Raw genomic sequence first — 26,935 nt, forward strand, 5'->3', positions numbered from 1 at the left:
TTCTTTCTTTCTTTCTTTCTTTCTTTCTTTCTTTCTTTCTTTCTTTCTTCTTTTTTTGAGACAGGGTTTCTCTGTATAGCCTTGGCTGTTCTGGAACTCACTCTGTAGATCAGGCTGGCCTTGAACTCAGAAATTCGCCTGCCTCTGCCTCCCAAGTGCTGAGATTAAAGGCAGCACCACCACTGCCCGGCCATGTTTCTTGATTTTTACAGCAGATTTTTATCTTACTTTAAGGTTAAAAATAAGCTTTTTGCAAGTCAGGCTTGTTATGTGTTATACAGATGGGATGTATTTTTACTCAGTTAAGAAACACTTCAAGTAAAGCAAAGGAACGCTGATGGGTTCTTACAAGCTCACAAGTTTTTTTTTCTTTCGGAATTCCAGAGATGGACTGGATTTTTAAAGATTTATTTAATATTATCTGTGCATATGCTTTTGGCCTGTGATTATTTTGCTCACATTAATGAATAATAATGATTCAAACTTTTAAAACATTCTTTGGCAGATGAATCCAATTTTCTGGTGTTGTAGTAAATATAATCAAATAGTGACCTTAGGCCAAATTTACTTACAGGTACATAATTTCCAGTGACTGGTAACTTGGCCAATCCAATAACAAGAATGCCACGACTAAAAAATGAGTCAACCTTAGTAAGACCTGAGCTGTGACAAGTGTCTTTTCCAGAGATGATGTTAGATTTGTTTAGATTCACTTTCCCATTATTGCTGATCCCCAGTGTGACTGAGGTCAGGGTTAAAAATGCCACTTGTGACCTTGAGTCATACTGATTTCGGCAGTTTTGTGACCAGTGAGACTTCTATTCTTTTATCAGCATTTATCATTGAGGTATCTGGTTGAAGCACATGACATTGATGCTTTTTTGTAGATCAAAACAGTTGAACATTTTGCATTTTCTGTTTTTCTCATGTGAACCAACCTAAAATGTCCGGAGAGTTTCCTTAAGGGGTTGCTTTGGCTGTTTTTTACAGTGTGGACTTTGTGTAGCACTCCAGAGTCTTTACTGTTTGGTGATGTTTCCTACTGTTTGTCTCTTTAATTAAATGTTGCAGATCTTCTTTGTTTCTTGATTATTTTGCATAATTTATTTGGAAAGGGCAACTGTTTCTTTTAGGCTAACAACACACTTGACAGCAACATAGTTTCTCAGCCAGAATCTTCAGTAAGTTTTTAAGAAAAGAGCTGTAATACAGTTGTGCTGATGAGCTTAGGAAACAGTGAACATATGTCAGTCAGAGGACGGGTGTCTACTGAATAGCTCACGTGGTCATTGAAATATCAGCAGTGTTCTAGCCAAAATATTTTGTTGGTAGATGTATTTCCAGGCTGTCATATAAATATTTTATCTCTTACACATGTTCCTGTACAGGAATTTCCCAGGAAATTGTTACAATATGAATGAATTCCAAAATGTCAACTTAAAAAAATACACACTCCAGGTTATCCCTGGTCAGAAATATCATCATCAAAAGTAAATATGCTTTTCCCCCCTTTTCCTTTGATACTGGATTCATTCACCATTTGGAAAAGAAACCCCAAGTCAGTTAGTTTAGTCTAAAGCCAATTTTAACTCTTCCACTAAGTCTTTGTAAGTGGGTATTTAAAGTAGTTCTATAGGTTTTCTTCCATATTGTAACATGATTGAGACTCATTATATAGTAAGCCTTTTATATTTTAGATGAAGTTACACACACACATACACACACATACACACACATACACACACATACACACAAAGATTGTTCTAGTAAGTGAAATATGTTTAACTCTCTTCAATACAGATTCCCTTTACAGCACTCTGAAATTCACTTATCCCTTACATTAGCCTTTCAAACCCATGTACCTAGATTATTAGCAAAATAGCAGTTAAAAAGAGGCCACCCAGACTGAACTTCACTAATTTAGGTATTCCTACAGTCTGGTATACTTTACTATATAGAACATATTTGAATGCACACAATACCACTTTCATTTTTACCATTAGAAAATAAATTTAGGAAGGCCAACCAGACTCCTACAGACATTGAAAGTGTCAGACTCTGCACAGACATGGCAGCTAACTGTATTTGTTATACGTGGACCTCCTCTTCTTTGGTTTAGTAGAACACATTCTTTTTCTTTTCTTTTCTTTTTTTATTGGATGTTTTATTTACATTTCATATGTTGTCCCCTTACCCCATCCCCCACCCACCCAGGAACCCCCTATCCCCTCACCCCTCCTCCTTCTTCTCTGCGGATGTAACCCCTACCTACCCCCCCCCCCCCGCTCCCACCTCCCCATCCTCAAATTCCCACCTCCTGGGGTGTCCAGCCTTCATGAGGTCAAGGATCTCTTCTTCCACCTATGCCCAGCAGGGCCCTCCGCTCTTACTTATACAGCTGAAGCCATGGATCCCTCCCTAAGTGCTCCCAGGCTGGTGGTTTAGACCCTGGGAGCTGTGGTTGGTTGGTATTGTTGCTCTCCTCATGGGGCCACAAACCCTTTCAGCTCCAATGGTCTTCACTCTAACTCCTCCATTGGGAATCCTATGATCAGTTCAATGGCTAGTTGTGAGCATCTGCCTCTGAATATGTCTGACTCTTGAAGGCCTCTGAGGAGATATCCATATCAGGCTCTTATCAGCATGCACTTCCTGTCTTCCACATCAGTATCTACCTTTGGTGACTGCACATGGGATGGATACTCAGGTGGAATGGTCTTCAGACGGCCCCTCCTTCAGTTTCTGTCCCTCGCTTTGTCTCCATCTTTGCTCCCTTGAGTATTTTGTTGCTCCTTCTAAGAAGGACCGAATCACCCCCACTTGGTCTTCCTTCTTTATGAGCTTCATGTGGCCTGTGAGTTGCATCTTGGGCATTTCAAGGTTCTGGGCTAATATCCAATAATCAGTGAGTGAATACCATGTGTGTTCTTTTGTGATTTGCTTACCTCACTCAGGATGATAATTTCTAGTTCCATCTATTTACATAGGAAACTCTCGAATTCATTGTTTTTAATAGCTGAGTAATACTCCATTGTGTAAATATACCACATTTTTTGAATCCATTCCTCAGTTGAAGGACTGGGTTCTTTCCAGCTCCTGGCTATTATAAATAAGGCTGCTATGAACATAGTTGAGCATATGTCCTTATTATATGTTCGAGCATCTTCTGGGTATATGCCTAGGAGTGGTATAGCTGGATCCTCAGGTAATGCCATGTCCAATTTTCTGAGGAACTGCCACACTGATTTCCAAAGTGGTTGCACCATCTTGCAGTCCCACCAACAATGGAGGAGTGTTCCTCTTTCTCCACACCCTCGCCAGCATCTACTATCACCTGAGTTTTTAATCTTAGCCATTCTGACTGGTGTGAGATGGAATCTCAGGGTTGTTTTGATTTGCATTTCCCTGATGACTAAGGATACTGAACATTTCTTTAGGTGCTTCTTGGCCATTCGAGTTTCCTCCGTTGAAAATTCTTTGTTAAGTTCTATACCCCATTTCTTAATAGGGTAATTTGGTTGTCTGGAGTCTAATTTCTTGAGTTCTTTGAATATATTGGATATTAGCCCTCTATCAGATGAAGGATTGGCAAAGATCTTTTCCCAATTTGTTGGTTGTCATTTTGTTCTACTGACAGTGTCCTTTGCCTTACAGAAACTTTGCAATTTTATGAAGTCCCATTTGTCAATTCTTGATCTTAGAGCATATGCTATTGGTGTTCTGTTCAGGAACTTTTCCCCTGTGCCCAAGGATTCGAGGGTCTTCCCCACCTTCTCTTCTATTAGTTTCAGTATATCTGGTTTTATGTGGAGGTCCTTTATCCACTTAGACTTGAGCTTTGTACAAGGAGATAGGAACGGATCAATTTTCATTCTTCTACATGTTGTCCTCCAGTTGAACCAGCACCATTTGTTGAAAATGCTGTCCTTTTTCCACTGGACAGTTTTAGCTCCTTTGTCAAAGATCAAGTGGCCATAGGTGTGTGGGTTCATTTCTGGGTCTTCAATTCTATTCCATTGATCTTCCTGCCTGTCTCTGTACCAATACCATGTAGTTTTTATCACTATTGCTCTATAGTACAGCTTGAGGTCAGGATTGTGATTCTTCCAGAAGTTCTTTTATTGTTGAGAATACTTTTCGCTATCCTGGGTTTTTTGTTATTCCATATGAATTTGAGAATTTCCTTTTCTAACTCTGTGAAGAATTGAGTTGGGATTTTAATGGGGATTGCATTGAACCTGTAGATTGCTTTTGGCAAGATGGCCATTTTTATTATATATAGTAGTAGAACATATTCTATCTTCCTGTCAGAAGGGAGAAAAAGGATGGAAAGTGGAATAGGAGGAAGTGCACCCTCCAGGGATCCCTACCTCCCTGCTGCTCCTTTCTGGGGGCTGAACTGCCTGACTTTTTTCCTGTGGGAAGAAGGTATGTTAAGACCTCAATTTGATCCTCAAGAGAAGGTGTCTGTTGTCTGAGGATTGCTGAGAAAAGTTCTAAGAGCCACACGGCGAGGTGCCTTCAGGTCACCCATGCCAGTTCAGTCTACGATCAGGCCTGGTGCTCTAATGGTGTTATACTTTTGCCTCAAATATTCCCAGAGCCAAGGGAAAGACAGGAAAGGTAAGAGAGTGAGTGCCAGGGGATTCACTGATCGATATAAATAATGTTTAAGAGATTTAATTAATGCAAAAACTCTGTGATGACCAAATGTCAAAATTATAATTAGAGAAAGTTTCAATATACTCAATGATCATTTCTTTGGACCAAGGATCCTATACAGTGGGGTAAGATGCTGTGACTCATCAATCCTGCCATGGTTTCAGTTTGACTGTGTCTTTTGCATCACTTTCAACTATGCTCTTGCGGTAGGTCTAGCCTCTTTAAACTGTCTTTACTTTGTCCTTTGTTGTCCCAGTGTCTCCCACTCTTGCTGGCTTTTTATCTGCGCCACCTCCTGGCATGGCTTACTATATTCCTCCTATAGTCTCTGGGAAATCAGAGACTGTGTTCATACTCAGATCTGGAGTCCCATAGGAGCCAGAGCAGGACACACAGCAATGGAATAAGACGACAATCTCTCACAATCAGAACGATGCATAGCTTCCGTTTGATTACGTGGATAGAAGGATTCTCTGAATGCCCTTACCCTAGAGCCTGCTTCCAGGTCACTGTTTTCCCTTTTTATAGATTGGGGGTGGGAATTGAACAGCAAAATCAGGAGAGTTAGGAACATCTAACTGGAACAAAAAGACAAAAATCAAGATAGGGCTCAACTTAACAAGGAGCAACCAAGATAACAGATGAAGTTTTCAAAAGATCTATTCTGTAAAATGTTCATAAAAGGATATGAGCATTTAGATGTTTTTAGAGTTTGTTGTTGACATTGATAGTGAGTGTGGGAAGTTCAAAGCACTTACCTTCAATAGTGCACTGGTCTGGAATTGGGACCTTTTTTGCGATTTCCAAGGCATACGCCTTCACTTTGCTGAGGTTTTCCTTTAAATGCAAGTAGAGCTTATCTTGGTATTCAACAGGACTTGTGGCTGCCTCTGGGATTTCTTTTTGGATGTTTTCTTTAAAAGTTTCAGGAGCATTCTCTGGTTCAATATGTATAATACTTGGGTGTGAAGCTGAGGAATTTCTAAGCTGTGATCCATGGTTATCTGTCTTAAGGGACAACTTGCCAGTTCCGTGGCTGAGTGGGTCTATTTCTGAAAGAGAGATGCTGGTATGTACTCCTGCCTTTTCTTCATCTTCGCCATCTTCCACACTCACACCGTTTGTAAGCACAGTATTCAAAGCCAAGCTTCTGGACCTATAGTGAAAGGTTAGGAGAGTTACAGAAGCTCTTGCTTCCTGGCAAGGATGAGCAGTCACACTAGGACACAAGTGTGCTTCCTCCAGGCTGAGACACTGTTAATAGACGGGAAAAAAATCAAAGACTGCCTGATACATAACACTTTGAAACTAGAGGACTGGCATTGTAGTTCAGCGGCATAGAGCATGCTTGATATGCAGAAGGCCCTGGGTTTTATCCTCAGCCACACCAAAAAGAAAGAAAGACGAGAATGTCCGGGTGCCTTCAAATGAAGATTTAAGTCAATTTCATAACAAAGTCGACTGTAAAACAGTAGACAGAAGGTTTTTTTTAATATTTTCTTACTTTTATGTGATTATTCATCCAAGTGTGAGAACTGTAACTGAGAACCATTCTGAAAATTAGCATTATTTTAAAAACAAAACCAGATTTTTGCCTTCTACTTCTATTCCCTAAGTCAGTTGTTCTCACTTTGTGGCTTGTGATACCTTTGGGGGTCGAATACCAGATATCTTGCAAATCATATATTTACATTATGATTACTAGTATCAATAACCAAGTAACATTATTGTTTGAGGGTCACCACATCATGGGGAACTGTAATAAAGGGTCTCAGTACTAGGAAGGTTGTAAACCACTGCCCTAAATAAATAGTAATGCTATTTGAATAATGAGAGCATTGTGTGTAATATTTAATTCATCAAAGGATAGAACTTTGAGTAGCTATGGAAGAAAAAACAAACAAACCATAAAACACCCTAAAGCACTGTGACCACAGAAGCAATAGCAAATATAATAACTTCATACTTCAAAATGATGACTGAACAAAAATTATACCTGCTAAATCTAATGTTTTTTTGTTCTTCCTTAGAGACGTGGTCTAGGCTGTACCTCCGGACAGAGCCAGGGGTATTGCTCTCAGCATTTATTTTGTGTTCAAAGGCTTGGATTTTAACTTGGAGTTTTTCACGGTCTTCACTTTCAGGCTCCGTGGTCTTGGGCTCTCCCAGTTTCTCAGGAAAGCTAACTTCAGTGCTGGTTTTTCGCCTAAAAAGAACAGAGATGAGGTCATGAGCTTCTTGTCATCTATGCCCTTTGGAACAGGGAGAATTTATCCCACCACCCTCCATCTGGAAATGAAGCTCTGCTGGATACTTTTCTCATTTGTTGTATAGCAAATCTTTATTGACTATTGTGGACACAGGCCTTTGATACTGCTTCTATATAGCTCGGTGTGCCAGAAGGTGAGAAACAGTCATGATCACGCCGACTCTGCACTAGATGTGTTTTCTGGGGTTCTGGAGAATAAAAGCCATTTGTCTCCACATTTATTACATTCCTTAAAAAAACTTATCAAAAGTAAGGAAAAATAATGTCATACATCTTGTAGAAACTTTACATGTGCTGATATATCTACTGATAGAAGTTGCTGATGGTTTCTGCAAACACATGGCTTTGTTAATTTTAGGAAGGTCACTGTAAGTCTTTCCTTTTCAGAGTGAAGTATGTCTTTTCAACTTTAAAATATGGAATAAATGAGTTTTTTAAAAAATAAATGATATTAGTAGTGCTATTTAAGATTTATTTGTACTTTTATTTATGTGTATATGTGCATGTATATATGTGTATGTCATGTGTGTGTGGGTGCCTGTGGAGGCCAGAAGATGGAATAAGACTCCTCACAGTTGAAGATACAGGTGGTTCTGAGCTATCCAACATGAATGCTGAGAACCAAACTGAGGTCTTCAGGAAAAGCAGCAAGGGTCATTAACCACTGAACCATTTCTCTACATATATTTTATAAGACTTTATGAAGCACTTTGTGGGTCATTAAACTTTCTCTTTTAAGGCAGAAGTAAAGACTGTGGTATTATTTGAGGCCCCCTGAGAGCCAAGTGTTCCCTAGGCAGATAAGAACTGCAGATAAACCATAGACAAAAACCCAGCTCATTGAGACCCACTGAGCCAGACAAGGATGACAGGAGGGCACAATATATTTCTATCTCTTGTCTGTATTCTAATATTAAACTGACCTATGGTACTTTAATTTTTGAAAATTATTTACTTATTTTATGTACATATGTTTGTACCTAAATGTATGTATTTGTACCACAGCAGGTGCACACAGCAGTCAGAAGAGGGCATTGGATTCTCTGGAATGAAAGTTATAGGCCACCGTGAGGCACTGTGTAGGTGCTGGGACTGAACCTGGGTCCTCTGCAAGAACAGTCAGTTCTTTTACCTACTGAGCCATCTTTCCAGCTTGAGTTACTTTAATTGTTAATTAACTATCATTATTGATTAAAACCTGTTAATATCAATTCATATACTCACCAAGGTAAAATCAGATGATTTTAATGTCCACACTTCTGACATAAAATATGTATCATTTTTTCATATACACTAATTCACCGCCACTAACTGGGTGTCCTGAAATCCTCTACAATTGCAACACTATCTGGATTTGGCATCAGTTTGCACAGATTTTCATTCTTTGATAGTCAGTTTCAAGTATGGGATCCCCGGGCAATAACATTGTGAATAACTTGAGAACAGAGTCAGAAGGTTTCCACATATACACCTCTTCTCCAAGGTTCAATAATTCACCAAAGAAGACTTTAGGCTCAAGAGATTCTAAAAGGCTCAAGACTTTTAGTTACAAGTTTTCCTCAGATGCCCACTGACTCCAAGAGAAGCATGATACACACCTCTAGGTCAGGGTTGCCAGTAAAATACAAAACATCAGGTCAAATAAGAATTTCGGATAAACACCAAATATTTTAAAGGTGTACTTATTATTAAAATATTGAGCACATGAAACATTCATGTATATTATAAAATGAAAGCATTTTATATTTTTAATGTTTTATGCCATGTTTATTTATATATACATATATTTATTATTTATTAGTACTCATGTATATTTTAGTACATCATTACTAAAGTGTATTTCATTATACTAAATTGATTCTCCCCAAAACCCTAAAAATCTTTTTATATGAAATTCAGCTAGATTCCCTGTACTTTTAAAAAATTATAGCTGGCTACCTGGCCATCTGGCTACACTGCTTTGCTTCCTCATGTATTCATATAGAGGGCAGATGTAGCAACTGGGGAAGGCTTGTGGACTAAGAGAGCTGGGAATGCCTGGGGTCTAAAGTCAGGGAGACTGCATCGCCTCGGGTCTACGGGATAGCCATGAGATGCTGGCAGTCCCTCCTGATTCATCCGAGGCAGAGGGAAGCAGAACGTTGTCCATTAAAGGTCAAGTGTGAAGGGTGTTAGAGAGTGAGCCAAAGTCCCCCACCTCTGCCATCTTTACATCTTGTCACTCAGCTTAAGGGAGCACATCAAGGACCTTAGAAGGCAGTAATCGAAAGTCAGGAATCAACAATGAAATCCCTGACAGAAGAAATGATCTCCATGCATGACCCTGATGTGTGTTGTCAGTGGGCAGAGCCTTAGTGAGCAGAGCTGTGGCCACACAGACTTCTCACGACACACAATTTCCTTTGTTTGGTAATTTTCAGACTTGAAGTGCACATGAATTATGGAACAGGAGGACAATGAATGGCTGTGACTCTGCCAAAGCCTTAAGATAGGTTAAAGAAAACTTTTAGTCACCTTACTTGGACATGCCCAACTTCACCATGGAGTAGGTTTGGATGCTAGTAGGGTAGAAGGCCTGGAAACAGTAGCTAGGATTGGGCTGAAACTATCATACCCTGTTCCTTAACTTGTTCTTTCTTTTAAAATAAAATATAAAAAGGAGACAAAATTGTCTTAGAAACAATGCCCATTCCAGATAAGCAGACCCCCTACCTTCCTTCAAGAGCAAGAAACTTACAAACATGACTGTTGAGAGGCCAGGCAGGCCACTCACTCCTCCTGTGGGTGTTTTCTAGGATGGGGCAAATGGGCTGGTCTCTCCGAGGGGGTTGCTATTTCTTTTCCATTTGTCACTTTTAACTCCAGAGGTGATTTACAGTATGCTTTGCCAGGATTCTGTAGTCCTTTAAATATTAACTTGGCCTTAACTCAACAAGCCACATTACAAGGGGCTCAGATGATTCTGTCTGAACAGTTTCTGGTCTCTTCTGCCAAAGTATAAAGTCTTTAGACGTGTGTCTAGGGATACCCATGGGAGGCCTAATTGTCTCCCTCTTGTGTGCACTCCGACTCTCCTAAGAAACAAATAGGCCCTCAGGCAGCTTGCTATGCTCCCTCTGAGCTAGGTGATGAGACTCTAAGCTGGTAGGAACAGAGAGATGGGAAAGCCCTGTTCCTGGCACCTTAAATCAAAGAGAAATAATATTAGTTCACATTTGATGATCTTGGCTTTCGATCCCATCTCCAGGACATACTCTCCTGCAGTCAAGCTTGTTAGTGAGGAAGGAGAACCTGGTGGGCTAAATCCACACCAGAGTCCTAAATTCTGAGGATGTTAATTTTTTTATTCTTTGGCAATTTCTTGGGTTATCACCAGCCATCTAAAGGATTACAGAGATGGGAAAGTCATTATATACACCTGGCCCCATAGTCCTGTTGCCTGTTTAGGGACTTCAGTGCCTAATGCTGCCAGAGAATAAAAGGGAAGAGGTGCTGCTAGGTCCTGGGAAGCCTGTTCTGCTTTTGAGCTATTCTGTGTGTCGAAGTGGAGCCATGCAAAGGCTTAGTTATGTGGGGATGATAATGTGGTCATGTCTACAGTTCAGTTTCACTGAAAGGAAAAGCTGCTACAGTTGATCTGATTTACATTAGATCTTTACATATGTGTGTGTGTGTGGGGAGGTTGGGGATTGAGGAATGGGGAAGTATGGGGGTGGGGGTATAGGGGTAGAGAAACTATTGATTTTGAGCAATTGTAGACAGACAATAAGAGCGAATTCCTTGCAATCAGAAGAAAAATATTAAGCTCCAATACAAGGACAAGGTCTCCTTAATACAGATGCTCAGTCATTTTTACACTCAGATTTTGGCTCAATCAGGGAGAAATAGGAAAATAAGGAATGTAGAAAAAGTGCAAGACCCTTACACATGCTCTTCAAGTGCAATCTGCAGACTGGGAACCCCAAGTCCTTGGAGCTCATGGGAATCATAAACTCCTCCCCAGACCCACAAAATCAGCAAGATCATTGACCAATCCTAATGCGTATGTTCACCAACCAACCCCAGGTTATCTTCCAGGCATTCAGATCGGAACAGCATGGATCCATCACAGGAAGAACAGACTCGGAAGAGGACCTGTGCAGAAGCAGGGTGTGTGCATTAAGGCAATCTGCACGTTTTTTCCGGAGTTGATAAGATTTACTGTTTGATCTGTTTAGGGTCTCCATAAATTCCAGGGTGAAGGTACTTTTTCAGCTTTCAATGCCAACAGACACTGGTGCAGATACACTCTAAATATTTGATCAATATTCCTGAGTTGAGCACATGGGGAACTGTGGCCCCAGCACAGAAGGTGGCCCCAGTCTGTCACATGGCTGTCTGGATGTGCTCAGCCATGTCACTACAGCACTCTGGAGTCAGAATGGAGCTATGGAAGTTAGGTACCGTCTTTTTTCTAGACTGTTAGCTTGGGGACTGATAAGGGGCTGGCAATGAACTGTGAGCTGTGAAGATCTCATCAATGTCTAGCATGTGACACTGCAGGAACAAGAAAAATGTTTAATACTTCCTTCTTGGTGTGCCTCAGTCATAACCCATGCGGTAGAAGCACAGTGTTTTACTTCTTGTTGCTGTCACCAAATACTGACAAGAGACAACTAAAGGGAGGAAGAGTTTATTTTGGCTTGAAGATCATGGGGGAGATTCCCCATCGTGGCTTTGAAGGACAGTGACAGGAGCTGAGAACAGCAGGTCACATTGCATACTCAGGAAACAGACAGTAAGTAACCAGCAACTGGGGGGATTGGGTAGAGAGTCTTAGGGCCTACCCCAGGAAAACACTTCCTTCAGGGATGCTCCACCTCCTAAAGGTGCCATAGACTTCCCAAACAGCACCACTGGGTGCTAAACACACGAGCCTTCAGAGATCTAAATCACAGCAAATACTTGCCCTGCATTGGAGGAATATCATTAGTTGAAAATATGTCATTGGGTGGGCTGGGGTGAGAATATCACATACTCTTAGGGCTCAATTTCTAGCTCATTTAAGGGCTGAGCACTTAACCTATGGAAAAGTTTAGCTAATAGATTTATGTTGCTAGCCTAAAAGAAAAAAAAAAGGTTTACTTTCATCTTATGATAAATGTAAGTGCAGTTAAGAACTGGTTTTGTTACAGTGTAATCTGTCCCCCATGGCTAAAAAGAGTGTGTGTTTGTGTATGTGGGTGTGTGTATGTGTGTATTACCTTTTACCCAGTAAGTCTTTTAGCTTGGGGTCCCAGAGAAAGTCTGGGGAGTAAGATGTTGGTTTCCAAGCATTGCCCTCAGATTGATATCAGTAGCTTTATTGAGAAAACATCACAGCACTTTTCAAACTACTTGTGGCTAACAAGTGTCTGTTGTTTTTATTTTCATAGTAATGGATAAACTAAGCGTGCAGTGTCTATTGGCCATGTGCTTGGCTGATGAGGTAATGCCATGTTGCTGCAAATGCTACAAGTTCTGTACTAACTGTGCTGTGGTCTGATAAGACAGAGTTTGCAAGTGAGTGCTTATCTGTGGGCCATATCCCCAGCAGCGCTGAGCCTTCCAAAGTCACCTACCCTAATGCTCTCCAGGCACAGAATGCCAATGCTAATAGTAAACACTTACCATGGGCTTTTATCCATAGGGATTGATGCTCTGAGTCCCTGTATTTGTGCCCTTTAACTTTTTTGTTTTGTTTTAGGATAGCTCAGTTACCAGTTACATCAAATAGAAAGTTGAAGAAACATATTAAACTGGGCATCATTTTGAGTAGTAGAATGAACTTTTCTACCATCTCGTTCTCTTTCACCCAGGACAAGTGTCATCCTTTTGCTCAGAATATCCATGACTATATATAGTAGATTCTATAATACCCCCTGTTAGTTATCATATTGATTCTTGGAGTAGAAAAATGATTGTATTTAAGTAACACTTCTTTTAAGCTAATAAAGCATACGAATAGTAATTTCAGCAATTTGGCTAAGATAGAGATGTGTTAACAATTTGGGCGCGCTAATGCTTTTTCTTTAGTGAAAAGGCAAAGGGTGAGAGAAACCCTATAATGTTTTATCATCATATTTTTTCTATTTTATTAATAGCCTCTTACTGTGGTTAATTACTAAAATAAATTTTATTACAGGTATGCTTGTATTAGAAAACTCATTTTATATATATATATACTGAGGCAGTCACAAAAAAAAAAAAAAAAAAAAAAAAAAATATGGCTTGGTTCTACCTTGGATTTTAGGCTTAGGGTCTTAGAACATATCCAGCAGTGATAGCAGGTGAATCTGCTGTAGAGGAATTACTCCTTACACAAATGAGAGAGAGAGAGAGAGACTGATTATCAGTAGTTCCATTTACAGGGACAGCAGCTCAGAGATGGGAAGTGACTTCTTCAGCTTCTTAGCTAACTCTGAGCAGAAGTGTTGGCTTCCAAAGTCAGCTCGTTTAATTTCCCCTGCCCCCTGAACACAGTGTCTTTTAGAAGCTGTTTGGTTTAGGCTGCATTTTAACCTGTCTCGGGAACAGTGATACAGATTGTGTGACTGGTGATGGCATGGTAACCAAGAATGCTCAAATCCTAGTATCTCTGAATCCTATGTTCCAGGAGCCAGACACAGAAGTGTGCTATGTAGTCACTGAGAAACCCTCACACTGATCTAGAAGATCAGTGTTTGCCTTCTTTTAACCCCAACTGAAAAGATGTTCAAGACTCAGAAAACACCACACAAATGGTAACTTTAAGATTCAAGCATGATGGGTGGGGAAAAGGAACAAGGACCATTTTCTGAAGCAAAGTATCAAACAGCGTGGTAGCGAGGGCCTGCTGAGACCCTGTAGAAGTGCCACCATCTCAGATGGGTTGGAGAAGGTCAGGTCCCCCTCACAGCTCCCACAAGTTCCCTTTTCCTCCTCCAGGCAAGAATCTGGGTGTTGTTTGCCTTGTTCAAAATTGAACCCCAGGTCATAGGCACTCCACAAAAGCCTGTGTTTTGGTGTATCCTGTGATTTGAATATTGCTGTGTTCCTGGGTTCCTTGAGAAGCTGCAGCTGTGTTGCTCACGCTTCAGACTGAGATTCCACTCCCATTCCACTTTGTCCACATCCTTCAGAGCCAGCCTTGCTGGGATCTCATTTTCATTGGTCTTGTTCCACAGCTTCCAAAGCTGATAATGATATCTCCCACCTATGTCTCTTGCTAATAAATGAATTCCTGAAATACCTTTAAAGTCCTTCCCTTAGCCCTAAGTACTGGTTAAGGAAGAATGACCAGTAAGGAAAATGAACAACAGATGGAGCATAAACGGTACCACATGTTAGCTTCAACCTCTTTGGTAAGCAGGGCAAAACCTGAAGCTATTACTTCATATATACAGAAGGGTCACAGCAGCCACAAAGGCCATTGGAGTTTTCTTTTGATAGAGAATATTTCTACATGGAAAACATACACTCTTTTCTTACCAAAACCCCAGTTTTATCATTGGGTGTTACCTTAGTTAGTGGTGTAGAAGTACCTTCAACTTTTCCTAAGCAGGGACAATACTGTCCAGAATGTCATATGGTTTTAATTATGTCCTGAAATTACTTGTGTGCATTTCTTGAGCCAACAGTTGGTCTCAAAAAAGCCAGTTTTTTCCTTTGTGTAAATGTACTTTGTTTTTAAAAAACATGAATTGTTTTTTTTGTTTTGTTTTTTATAAGCACCTTAAAGATTATATTTCTCTTGGATACTGGTGCTTTAGCTTGGAGACAAGTAGTAGGCCATGAGATATTTAGTGACTCAGGAGCAGGAGGGCTGGATAGGGATGTGAGTTATAGAAGCTTAGAGGACCGTGGGGTCACGGGAAAGAATGGCGATAAGACCTCATAGAGAAGCGGTACCAAAGTGTAGGTGTGGGGTATAGCAACCCTTCATGGGAAGAGAGGAATGAAGAGGGTGTTTTGGAAAAAGTAAGCAGAATTGGTCTGAATTTTGGTAGGAATATGCAGAAGTCACCTTGGACATTTCTTTGCATTATGTAAGTACTGTGTATAGTAACTCTTATCTACACTAAAATCTGAAATTCACTAGATCAGACTAAAGGAATAAATGAAAGGAAGCTTCTTGAACTACTGCCTCCATTTTATGTGGAAATTACTTCAGGCCTACAAGGAGAGAGGAGTATGTGTGTGAGCTTGCGTGAGTTTATTTGTACCATGTGCATGGAGGAGTCATGGAGACCAGAAGAAGAAAGGATTGGCTCTCCTGGAACTGGAGATACTGAAGGTTTGCTGCCACATAGGTGCTGGTAACTGAACTGAACCCAAGACCTCTAAAAGAGCAAGAAGTACTCTTATCCACTGAACCATCTCTCCAGTTCCCCCTTTCTTCTAGGGAGAATTCATTCCATTTCGCTTCATGTGAAGCCTCTACAATTCTAACGCATCTTAAACTATTTTCTTGTGAGGATTAAGTAGAATGGGCTAGAGAGATGAGTTGGCAGTTAAGAGCACTGGCTGCTTCTCTAGAGGCCCCACACATCCTGACTTATCACCACTTATAACTCCAGTTCCAGAGGGATCCACGCCTAATTATCCCCTCTGTTGGCACTGCATCAATAGCATGCATGTGGTGCACAGATACACCAGCAGGAAAAGGTTTGTGAAGGTGCAATCGCAAACTATTAATTCAAAATCAAACATAATGAATGACCTGAGGTGCTTCTGAGAATGCTTATCATGGGTGCGTGCACAGCTACACAGTAGCCTTGGTTTTCAACATACAACACGTGCGCACATGCCAGCACTGCTTCAAGCACTTCAGCTCAGGTTCAAGACTATGGTGTGCTTTTCTTCTATGTGGAAAGTTTTCTGTTCTTATGTAAACGTGATCATTTAATGATGTAAACAGACTTCCAGTATTTTCCTACCATTCTTTCCTCAACCCACAACTATCAAATTCCTATGTCTTTGGATAGCATTGGGTTACGATGTTTGGTTTTAGAAATTACTATTTGAAAGCCAAACAAGTTTCATAAAAAACAACAACACATTCTAACTTGGTATTTGGATAGAATTTCTACAGTGTCTGAAACAGCCCTACATGTACTTCTGGCTTTTTGCACTATGTGTTCATGTGAAGTGACATCTCAGCATTGATGGTTATAAATTTAAAGTAATGACCAACTCTAAAGAACATTAAAGATGTCCTATGTCCAGCAGTATTATTCAGGCAAAACTTAATTCTTTCTGTAAAAATAAATAAAGACATCTTTCTCATTAATATGCAAATATGCTAATTAAACACTATATGCCAACATATGGGGTGTGTGTGTGTTGTGTGTAACAAAATTTGTCTTAAATTTTTTTGTGATTTATTGTCAATCAGGGTTTGATTTGTATATGTATTTTATATATACACACTCAGAGACATAGGGCCACAAAAAATTCTTGACTATGAAGAAGTTGCAAGTAGAAAAAAATTGAAAAGCTGTGATTTGCTGTAATGGCCACTGGACTAAATGATTTCTGAGGGACTGCTCAGCCAGTCACATAGTCACCAAGAACACACTCTCCCCTTCCTCAGTTTTGACTGAGCCTGACAAGTAAGCAGCTCAGTTGTCAAGGTCTTCCCAGAAGGCCACAAAGGGCATGCCATTTGCAAAGGTCTCTTTCCCCAGCTCCTTACCTCCACCTTGTCAGTCCACAGGTACCTTTGTGCCTGTTTGTTTATTTTTCCAGAATTGACTTCAAAATTTAACTGTTCTGCTTGGTTCTGCCATTTAGGCTTTGTTGGCTTTTATTTAAATACAAACACATTTTTAGAAACAGAGGAACAGGGAAAATGCAAATAGGTTCACCTGCTGCCCTTTGCAAAACTCACTCAATGTATTCAGCATCTTTGGCAAGAGGAAGGCTCGTCTGCTTCATTTTTTCATTCTCTCTGGGATGCTAATTGTTTTTCTTTTGATAGTCATGTTGTTTTGGCCTGAAGTCTAAAATCTGGCCTGCTGAGCGTTGTTTCACTTTTGTAAATGAGTTGACATCTGCTTTGAGTTTTATCATCTTTAATTTTCTTTCAGGATCGCTCCACTTGTTCATTTTCCCTTTAATTGTGAGAATCAGGGTTTTGTCTTTGCGCTACACAAAAGTGTAGACTTTTCTACTTTGGGGACACAGACTCAAAGGAGCAGAATCACATGGTCACAAGGAAGGCTATTCAGGGAAAAGATGCTGGGACAGATGCCTTAGCAACCAGCCCAGAGAGGATGAGCCTTGGACACAAAAGGCTAGCTGTCCACACCATACTTCTGAGGTTCCCACTGAATAATTACAAGCTGTTAGAAGGAGATTGACAGTGAGGGTTGAGCTGGGAGAAATATTTCAAATTGAGAGAAGTCGAGGTGATGGCCATATGTGGGGTGAATGCTGACCCTTTTATTTCTTTACTTTTATATATATTAATTATGTTATATTAATTATTTTTTTTCATTGCTGGAGAGTGAAGCCAGGACCTCACAAGCAGGGCAAAGTTCTCTACTGCTGAGCTACATCCTCGTGATTTCCTCTCTCCTTCCTTCCTTCCCTCCCTCCCTCCCTTCTCCCCTCCCTCCCTCCTTCCCTCCCTCCCTCCCTCCTACTATTCCTTCCTTCTTCCTTCCCTCCCCTTTTCTCCCTTTCTGCCCCATCATTTCCTTTACTTCCTTCTCTTTTTCTTTTTACTTCCAAAAAGAAAAATACTAAAGGGAGTAATATTGCTCATAGGACTGGGGATAATTGATCAGAGATTAATTTCACAGTTAAAATATTGAGTGTAACACCTTGTACCTTTCCCCCACTTTCTATAAAGCTTTTGCATGCACAAGCTCAGACATGTTTGTGGGCACATAATTTGTGTGTGTGTGTGTGTGTGTGTGTGTATGGCAGTGGTTCTTAACTGGAGACTCTTTGTCACCTAAAAGATGTTTTAAAATGTAGCCAAGTTCACTATGACAACAAAGAGAGGATACTACTACTAGCATCTCTTAGTTAAGGGCTCAGGTTTCTGAGAAGTAATTTATAATGCTCAGGACTGTCCACAGGGATGGAAAGGGCTAGCTGTGTGCACAGAATTCACTCTCACTCTTCAGTCCCAGCTGCCTTCTTTCCAGGTCAGCAGCTCATTCACCACCATCATCAGTAATTTCTTCCTGGGGAACACCCATGGATATGGCCTGTGTTTCCCTTGTTTGATCTGACTCTTGTCATTTTCTTGCTGGGAGAGTCTCTGTACTGAGTCGAGAGTGGCCTTCATAAAGTGCATTCTGAGTTTACCCTATCATGTACCAAATCCTACAGTGACTTCTACAGGGTAAGATTTCAATTTCTAAGAAAAGTATGCCAAGATCACCATGTCTCATCCCTGCTTCTACTTCATCAATACCACCACCATCACCACCACCACCTCCACTACCACCATCACATCATCATCTCTAAACAATGCCCTCCTTGTAACATATACTTCACTCATACAAAATGATGCCCCATTTCAAGAAAACCATACATGCCACCAAAAGACAGCCTGGTACAATCTGATTTTCTCTTAAGATTTGTCCCAAAATACCTCTTCCTCTAGGAGATATTTCTTAGTATCCATTTTACTCCTCTTTCACTCATAAACAGGTAGGTTACACCAGCTCATTGTTCTCCTAATTTCATGAACACGCCTTCATTAGTGTATCCTTTCTCTAGCTTCTACTTTCATTCTCTAATTTTTAAAATATTGATCTAATCTACTAGACAGTGACCTGCTTGGGTACAAGAATCTTTCTCTTTCTGTTTATCTCTGCTTAGATTCCTAGTTCAGAGTAAACAAGTCTCAAATGCTTATTGAGTTAATAAATCAGCACTACTTGGCACTGTCATTTGTACTTCACTATTATTTCTTTATCATATTTTGAACTTTCTTTAGACTTTTTGCTGTATTTGGTTTTTATAGATATAGAAAAACTCTTGAAAGTGACCTAATTCATTCAGAACTTACTCCTGTTGATATGTGGGCATGGCTTCCTTTAGGAAGTCTCACTACTGCAAAGAAAAACATCACTGTCTGGGCTTGTCTCCATGGTTCCCAGCATCTCTCCAAGGTGCTGCTCAGATGCCCCTGCTCACCTGCCATTCTCAGCTTTGCCGTTTTCCAGTTGTCGGGAAAGCAGCTTGGCAATGTTGGTGAAGCTGTTGCTCATTCGGAAGATGTCCCTGCTGTGAGGGCCCAGGATGGAGGAGAAAGCATCTGTGATACTCTTAATTTCCAGTAGGAGAATATGGTGGAATGAGTGCTCCATGCTAGCCAGCTGGCTCACCAGGTAGCGAAGGCAGCTCCGGGCTCTCTCCTGCCAACAACAATGAACAACAACAACAACAACAACAGAAGTCTGTAGGATAATGGTATTTCTGAAGACGACACATCTGTGTGAATCATGACATGCAGTGTATCACAGACACATTGCCCATTCCCAACTTAGAGTTAGAAGGTAGAAGTGGGGGACCTTCATCACATGTCAGGGGCACCTTCATCACATGTCAGGCCCATCTTAGAAGTTAGGAACACATCATGAAAGGATAAGGATGGAAATTTACTGTCACGGTGAAGCAGGCAGACACTGAAGAAAATACCTATGTAAAATACATAGCACAGTGGATGGCGAGTGAAGCAGGAAGATGAGACACTGGGAAATTAATATTAAACAGTGCACGAGGCGCATCTCAGAGAGGAGGTAGCATTCAACTTCAATAATGATTTTATAATTGAAATCCAGCATGCTCAGTAACATTAGTAAACAATTAGAGTAAAATTTATCCTGCTTGATTCAAAGAAGTGGGATGATTTAGAAGCCAGGCAGACCACATGGGATGTGACATTTTGTGTACTGTTTGTCTCGCTGACAATGTAACTTTAAACTTCATATAAGATCCCCAGCCTCTGAATCAAATTCCTCATTAGCATCCTAAAAAGTCATTCCACAAATATTTCCATGTCCCCATGGTTTTGTGGACAATATTTCCTGGGCTGCTGATGTAACTCAGTTGACACAGCAATTTCATAGCATATGTGAGGCCCTGGGTTGATCCATAGATTCTTCCTCCACCCCCACTCCCAAACCTTTCTTTCTCACCATAAAAAAATAGAAAATTTTTTTCTTAGAAGCATTTGTCTTCCGAGTGGTGAAGGTAGCCTTGTGGATATTTGCTGAAATCAGTCTCGTTCTGAATGACCCTCTGGCAGCCAAACTGGGCTGAAGGGAAAATTAATCACATTGCGGGAACAAGAAAAATCCTAACTGCTCGGGACCCAGCATATGAACCCATGCCAACCTCACATCATTTGTTCTGAAACCTTGGAGCACATCCAGGTACCTCACAGGGGGAACAGATGTGATTTTGGATGAGAAAGTGTGGTGTTAGGGCAAGAAGGGGGCTAGGGAATTCTGATTTCTTTCTCAGCTCCAAAATATTTTGTCTCTGGGGCTTAGTACTGCATATTTGTGTTTTTAGTCTTCTCACAATGAAGCGGGGCAGCAGCACCTGTATGTCATAATGTGGGCCGGTTGCTGTCCAACCAGACATATTGTTTGTTATTAAAATAAAAAATAGTGGACACACAAGGGTAATTAGTCTATGTGTCAAGGCTCCCCCACATGAGCCTTTAGTACTCATGGAATCCTTTGAATGACACCATGAGGTTAGCAATGCGGTGGTTATTGTTTTATGGGGACAAAACTGAGGACAGACCGACATGCTTAAAGCCACATATGTCTGTCTCTGAACTGTTCCCTCACTGACTATGGTACCAGCCCTTCCTACCAAAACCAAGATCACAAGTTAGTCCATTCTTTTTTTGTCTCTCATTCACGATCACAGGCAGTTTTTCTTTAATTACATTAGATTTAACTAATAAGCATCATAAATACTCTGTAAATACAAAACAGGCCAACAATTTCCAAATCTTTTGTTTATAGGGCCCTATAGATCTTCTTCAAATGCATGAAGGTCACAAAGAGTTCTTGTTTCCCTGGACTGTATATATTGATACTGGCCTTTTGGCATCTAAACTAAGAAATTAGAATCACCAATTCACTTAAAAATAGTAAGCCATCTGTATTTTAAATATATATGTTTATGAAAAAAATCCCATTATCTAAAACGGAATTTTTGCAAATCTCTATAGTCCAGTGATTGTTCACATGAACAAAAACTGGACGCTCATATCTGATCTTAATCTGCTACATTATGTCTGGCCTCATGTAGATTATATAGTTGGAAAGGGGGAATTATTTTCAAAATATCCTATAATTGGAAAAAGGTGGATTATTTTCAAAATATCCTTGATAATTATGCATATTCTTCATGGATAGTACATGAAAACTCACTCAGTAAGTTGTAGCAACAACATGAAATATTAATATTTTTGTACTCTGTCATACTAAAATCTACTAGTCCATCCTGTAGCTTGGATTAGTTTTTAACCACACATGATATTATAACATTAAGCATTGATAATCTGGCAAAATATTGGTTCTCTGAGCTAAGCATCTCTTCTAAATGTAGATGCATTTTATTCTGCAATATCAGAAACACCGCATAGGATAAAGGGGAAAGGCTCCACAACTAAGGAGTTATTGACAATTTGATAGCTTTAAGTGGGGAGAGTCAGATTTCCTTAAGGGTGTTGCCAATATTGTAGTGAATTTCTCAATGTCCATGAATATATGGGCAGTACAAAATGACTCAATGCATCATTGAAAGAAAAAGAGAAAAGGCAAACATATAGCACGAATAAATATTCACTCCAGTGAAAAATATTTGTTATTTCCACAGAAGAAGTGGTTCAATGTAGCCAACCAGGTCACTGGCTGGTCACACTGATAAGTGGTGACATATTTGGGGCTTAGTGTTTGTATCTACCGTTGGCATCTCTAGCACTTGGCAGCAGCTGTAGCCAGATCAGTTTTGGTAAGTGGAAGTCCATGTTGTTGAGCCAATTTATAAACCTCATCACTTTGTTCATTGGCCCATTGGACAGTGACAGGAATGGCAGAGAAAAAAGTTGACTGTCCACTGAATTGGTCATTCTATCTACTTGATTATTAACTTCTCCTGAGCTGAAGTCACCTTTTGATGAGGACCACTATCTTCACATCCTTTGCCCATTTGCTTCTTCCTCAGATGTCTTTCTTACCAATTGTCCAGTCATGTTCTTTCCAAGTCCCTGACCATCCAGCCAACCCTTTGGCTAGCTAATGGCTATGAAGGCTACAAGGACTTAGTGAACAAATGCACATCTGGCCAATTCTCCTTCTAAACAAAATGCATGAACATATTTACTGCATGGAATTCTTCCTTCTGTGAAGATTTCTCTTTGCTGGTATCTTTCAATGTTGTCCCATAAAGGTTTGCAATGCTGCAGCTATCCATTTCTGGGGGATGCCTGCATAACATGCAGAGCCATCAGCAAACCAGGTCCTAGTCTTTCCTTCCTCAGTCAACTGATCATAGGGAACATCCCACAAGGATATTGGTGCATGCTTGCAGCAAATGGCATGGTAAAAGGAGTAGAGAACACAACAAATAAACATTTGAGTAAATTCTTTATGTAACTTGCTTGTGCCCTCAGGACCTGCTCAGATCAGATCACCACATCCATTTGATAATAGGTTGTTGATGTGCACATCCTACTTTATGACTAACACCCAGTTCATGATGGGCAGCTCAAGTTGCATGGTAACTTGGTGGCTTATTTTCAGATGTACAGTTTCTACTAAGGCCCAATTGCAGCCAAAGTGTTGTCTCTCAAAGGGAGAATAGTTGTCTGCATATGATGGTAGAACCTTACTCCAAAATTCCAAAGCTCTTTTCTATGATTCATCTAGGAGCCTTCCAAAGGCTCTAAACAGCATCTCCATCTGCCACTGACAATGCAAGTACCATCAGCCCTGCTGGATCATATGGTCCAGAGGTAGAGCAGCCTGCACAGCAGCCTAGACCTATTGAAGAGCCTTCTCTGTTTCAGGCTCCACACAAAGCTAGCAGCTTTCTGTGTCACTTGGTATATGGGTGGGAGTAACATACTCAAGTGAGGAATGTGCTGTCTCTAGAATGCAGATAGGCCCACTAAATATTATACCACCCTTTTAGTGGTGAGAGGGGCCAGATGCAATAACTTATCTTTCATCTTAGAAGGAATATGTCTGCATGTCCGACATCACAGGACTCCTAAGAATTTCATTGAAGTAGAAGGCCTTTGAATTTTGGTTGAATTTATTTCCCATCCTTTGATGCATATATATGTTATCAACAACTTCAAGGTTGCTAGCTCCTGCTCACTTGGTCCAGTTAGCATTATGTCATCAATATAGTGACCCAGTGGATATTTTGTAGAAGAGACAGACAATCAAGATCCCTTCTAACTAAGTTATGATAAAGGGCTAGAGAGTTAATATATCCTTGAGGTAAAACCATAAATGTATACTGCTGGCCTTGCCAACTGAAAGCAAATTGCTTGTGGTTGTCCTTATGGACAGGTACTGAGAAGAAGTAGTTTGCTACATCAGTTATTGTATACCATGTATACATGTAATGTATACATGGAGATGTGTTAGTCTGCTGGCATGGATACCACATCTGTTACAGAAGCTGCAATTAGAGTCACTATTTTCTTGAGTTTTCAATAGTCAACTGTCATACTCCACAATCCATCTGTCTTCTGCAGTGGCTTAATAAGAGAGTAAAAGGAAGATGAGTTAGGAACCACTACCCATGCATCTTTCAAGCCCTCGATGGTGACACTAATTTCTACAATTCCTCCAGGAATTCGACAGCGTTTTTGATTTACTATTTTCCTTGGTTGATAGAACTCTAAAGGCTTCTATTTAGCCTTTCCAACCATAAGATTCTTCACTCCACAGGCCAGACAAGCAATGTGAGAATTCTGCCAATTTCTAAGAATATCTATTCCATTTATACTTTCTGGAATTGAGGAAGTAACCGTGGGATGAATTCAGGGATCCATTAGCCTTATTTTGAATTGTATGTTCCCCCAAATTCCATTAACTATCTGACCTCCATAAGTCCCTACTTTAACTAGAGGGCTACAGTGTTTTGTGGGATCTACTAGAATCAGCATCAGTTCAGAACCAGTATCCATAGACCCCAGAAATTTCCCCCAATGTAAAGTTACCTTTGTAAAAGGCTGTAGGTTCTGTAAAAGAGCCCCAGACCTTACTAGGTTCTAAGAGCTTAGCACAACTGACTCTGATGGAAGTACCATTCAGGATGTAAATTTCAGCAGCTAGACAGCATCACTGTCAAAACTAAAACACAGACCTAATCCATCAAAGTCCATATAGCTCTAAGAACATCTCAAAATGTACTGTTTTTTAGCTTCTGTAGTTCCACTTCTGGCTAACTGTTCTTGTTAATTGAATTATATCAACTCAGAACATGGAGTTCTTTTTTTATTTCTTAAAAATTCATCATGAGACAGGCTCAGTACTACACTGAGATCCTGAGCACTGGGTATAGTTGCTGGTCAGCTAATAAAGGCTTTCTACTGGCTTAAACCCATGTCCAAGCAGCCTTCTCTGGTGAATGGCCCACAACATGTCCCTCAGGAGAGGGCAGGAGAAAGGCTAACAGTAAATCTTTTACAAATTTTTATCAAGGTCCTTCCTCAGGAGAAACCGTCTGTACCTTCATTTAAAATGTTCTGGGTCTGAAAAATGGCTCAAATCTGAAAACTGATTCACAGGTTGGGATTCCCTTTTGTCAAGATCCCTTGTAGCCTTTCTATCATTAGTTTGAGAATTTTCCCACTTATATACATCACACAAAAGTGCGTGATCCTATGTCGATCAAATGAAAATTCTGTAGGTTTCTGATCTATTTCATGTCTGGAAACACCAAGATTCATTAGTCAGGACCAAAGGTCTACCATAAAAGTCATACCACCACTGAATTCACTTTGCCTGTGCTGACCATTATAGGTCAGGTCACTGTGGAGATTACTTTGTCTGTGCTGCTCATTTTGATAATTACAATCACCTTGCCTTTGGTGATGCAGTGCTGCCACTTGGTCTCTGTTACTCCAGGGCCCAATTAAGCCCACTGCATTTAACTCATCCAAGTGAGCATCCATATCGCCAACCCTAAGGTCTGGAATAAGGACAAAAGCGACAACAAAGCTCTTCAAATATGCTGGTGCCCCTCTCACCACTTTTTGTTCTGCAGCATTAGTGAAAGGCATGTCTTCTTGGCTTTTCCATGGTGGTGAATTAGGTTATATAGTTACTTACTTTAGCATTGCAATTTCCCTGAGCCTTAAAATCCCTTCATTAACACTAAGCCAAGGGATACCAGGCATCTCCGATTCCTTTTCAATAGGCCATCTTTTGACACATGCTTCATTCAACCATTCAAAGAAACTTTTGATACTTTCTTTTCCTTAACTGCATGAACTTCCATAATAAAACTTAGAACCTCCACTCAGAGCACCCATATTAACAAACCTAGCCTGAGCCAGTTTTATGTTTCTTCCACCATTATCCTACACCCTTAAAGTCCCCACACATATCCCCCAGATCTCTCCTTGAGTGAATTAGCAAACTCATTAAGCTCTTTAGTAGTATAGTGTATAGTGTGTGTCCTTGCGGACTATATTTTCTACCTCCCCTTTAGGAGTCTGCTTAGCCTTCAGTCAGGTTATAGGTCTAGAAGCAAGTATTGGTGGGCCCTGATTGATATCAGTAGCATCTTGCCTGGCATTTCCTTCAGAGAAAGTCCCTGCGGTTTAGAAGACAATGAAGTATTCATTTCCTCAGTCAAAGATGAAAAAGGCAGTATTTAGGGGGTGGAGTGTGAATACATCTTCTGCTTCAGGTAGAGTGATGACTTTCTCAGGTGAGCTAAACCCTTGAATATCTGAGGGTCCAAAGTTCTCAGCTTCAATAGAGTCTTCCCACGCATCCCCATTTCAAAGATCCAGGATCCAGTTCTTCACCAATTCATGCCTTGGCAGTTAACTGCCAACCCTCTGAGGCTTGGACTTGAATTTTTGTTGTAATACAGCCAATCTTATAATGAGAGTTTTGGTTTGTTTCTCTGCAACTTGAGCTCTGTGGCTGCTGGAGAGAAGATGCTCTTCCAGAACAGGCTTAGGAACCCTGAGACTGTTTATGTGCATCTGGAGCCAGTCAATTTTATCACTAAGTTCATTGTCCTTCATCACATTCTGAGATGATGGGCAGTGGTTAATTTGATCAAGGAGCTTGTTCATTTCCTTTGTCAATTTATCCCAAGATGCTAGGAGCAACTGACTACCAGTATCGCTTTCCTTGTTTTCCCACAAACTGTCAACATTTTATATAGTCACCAAGGCAGTTTCTTCTCCTACTTGGTGAATATGGATAACCAAATGTGTTTTGTCTCCTTAAGTTTGTAAAATAGCTCACACCATGGGCTTTCAGGACTCTGAGTTCCCAGGAGAGGCTTCAGCAACTGGAAAGGTCTCAGAAACTGTAGGGGTTGCCAAATTGCAAAGCCTACTCCAAATACATAAAATATTCATCCTTCTATCTCTGGTGCTTTAGAACCACTTATGATAAGAAGTCTGTATTATTAGTTAGGTTTTTCTAGAGTAACAGAATTTATAGAATCTTATGAATCTTTCTGTCATCTCTATCTGTCATGTATATCTATATCTGAATCTATCAATAAAGGAGATTTGTTAGAATGACTTGCAGGCTATAGTCTAGTTAATCCAAAAAAGGCTGCCTACAAACAGAAGGTCCAAGAATCCAGTAGTTGTTCAGACAACCAGGCTGGATGCCTCAGTCTATTTTTGGTATGTGATGGAATTTTAAAATAGATTCTAATGTCAGTGAAAAATGGACTTAGTAGCTAGAGTGGGAGCAGAGAGAGAGAGAGAGAGAGAGAGAGAGAGAGAGAGAGAGAGAGAGAGAGAGA

General features: G+C 40.4%; 1 protein-coding gene across 1 annotated transcript in view; it reads right to left on the bottom strand.

The window, feature by feature from the left end:
- Veph1 (ventricular zone expressed PH domain containing 1) overlaps positions 1–26,935 on the bottom strand; it is a 181,436-nt gene that overhangs the window by 86,233 nt on the left and 68,268 nt on the right. Inside the window, exons 7-9 of the mRNA XM_028763573.1 lie at positions 19,088–19,308; positions 6,659–6,868; positions 5,421–5,818 (exon numbers count right to left, since the gene is read on the bottom strand). Of these exons, the coding sequence (XP_028619406.1) occupies positions 5,421–5,818; positions 6,659–6,868; positions 19,088–19,308 (829 nt within the window). The remainder of the gene's footprint in view (positions 1–5,420; positions 5,819–6,658; positions 6,869–19,087; positions 19,309–26,935) is intronic.

The sequence above is a fragment of the Grammomys surdaster genome, unplaced genomic scaffold, assembly GCF_004785775.1.
Source record: "Grammomys surdaster isolate TR1022 unplaced genomic scaffold, NIH_TR_1.0 139, whole genome shotgun sequence".
Lineage (NCBI taxonomy): Eukaryota > Metazoa > Chordata > Mammalia > Rodentia > Muridae > Grammomys > Grammomys surdaster.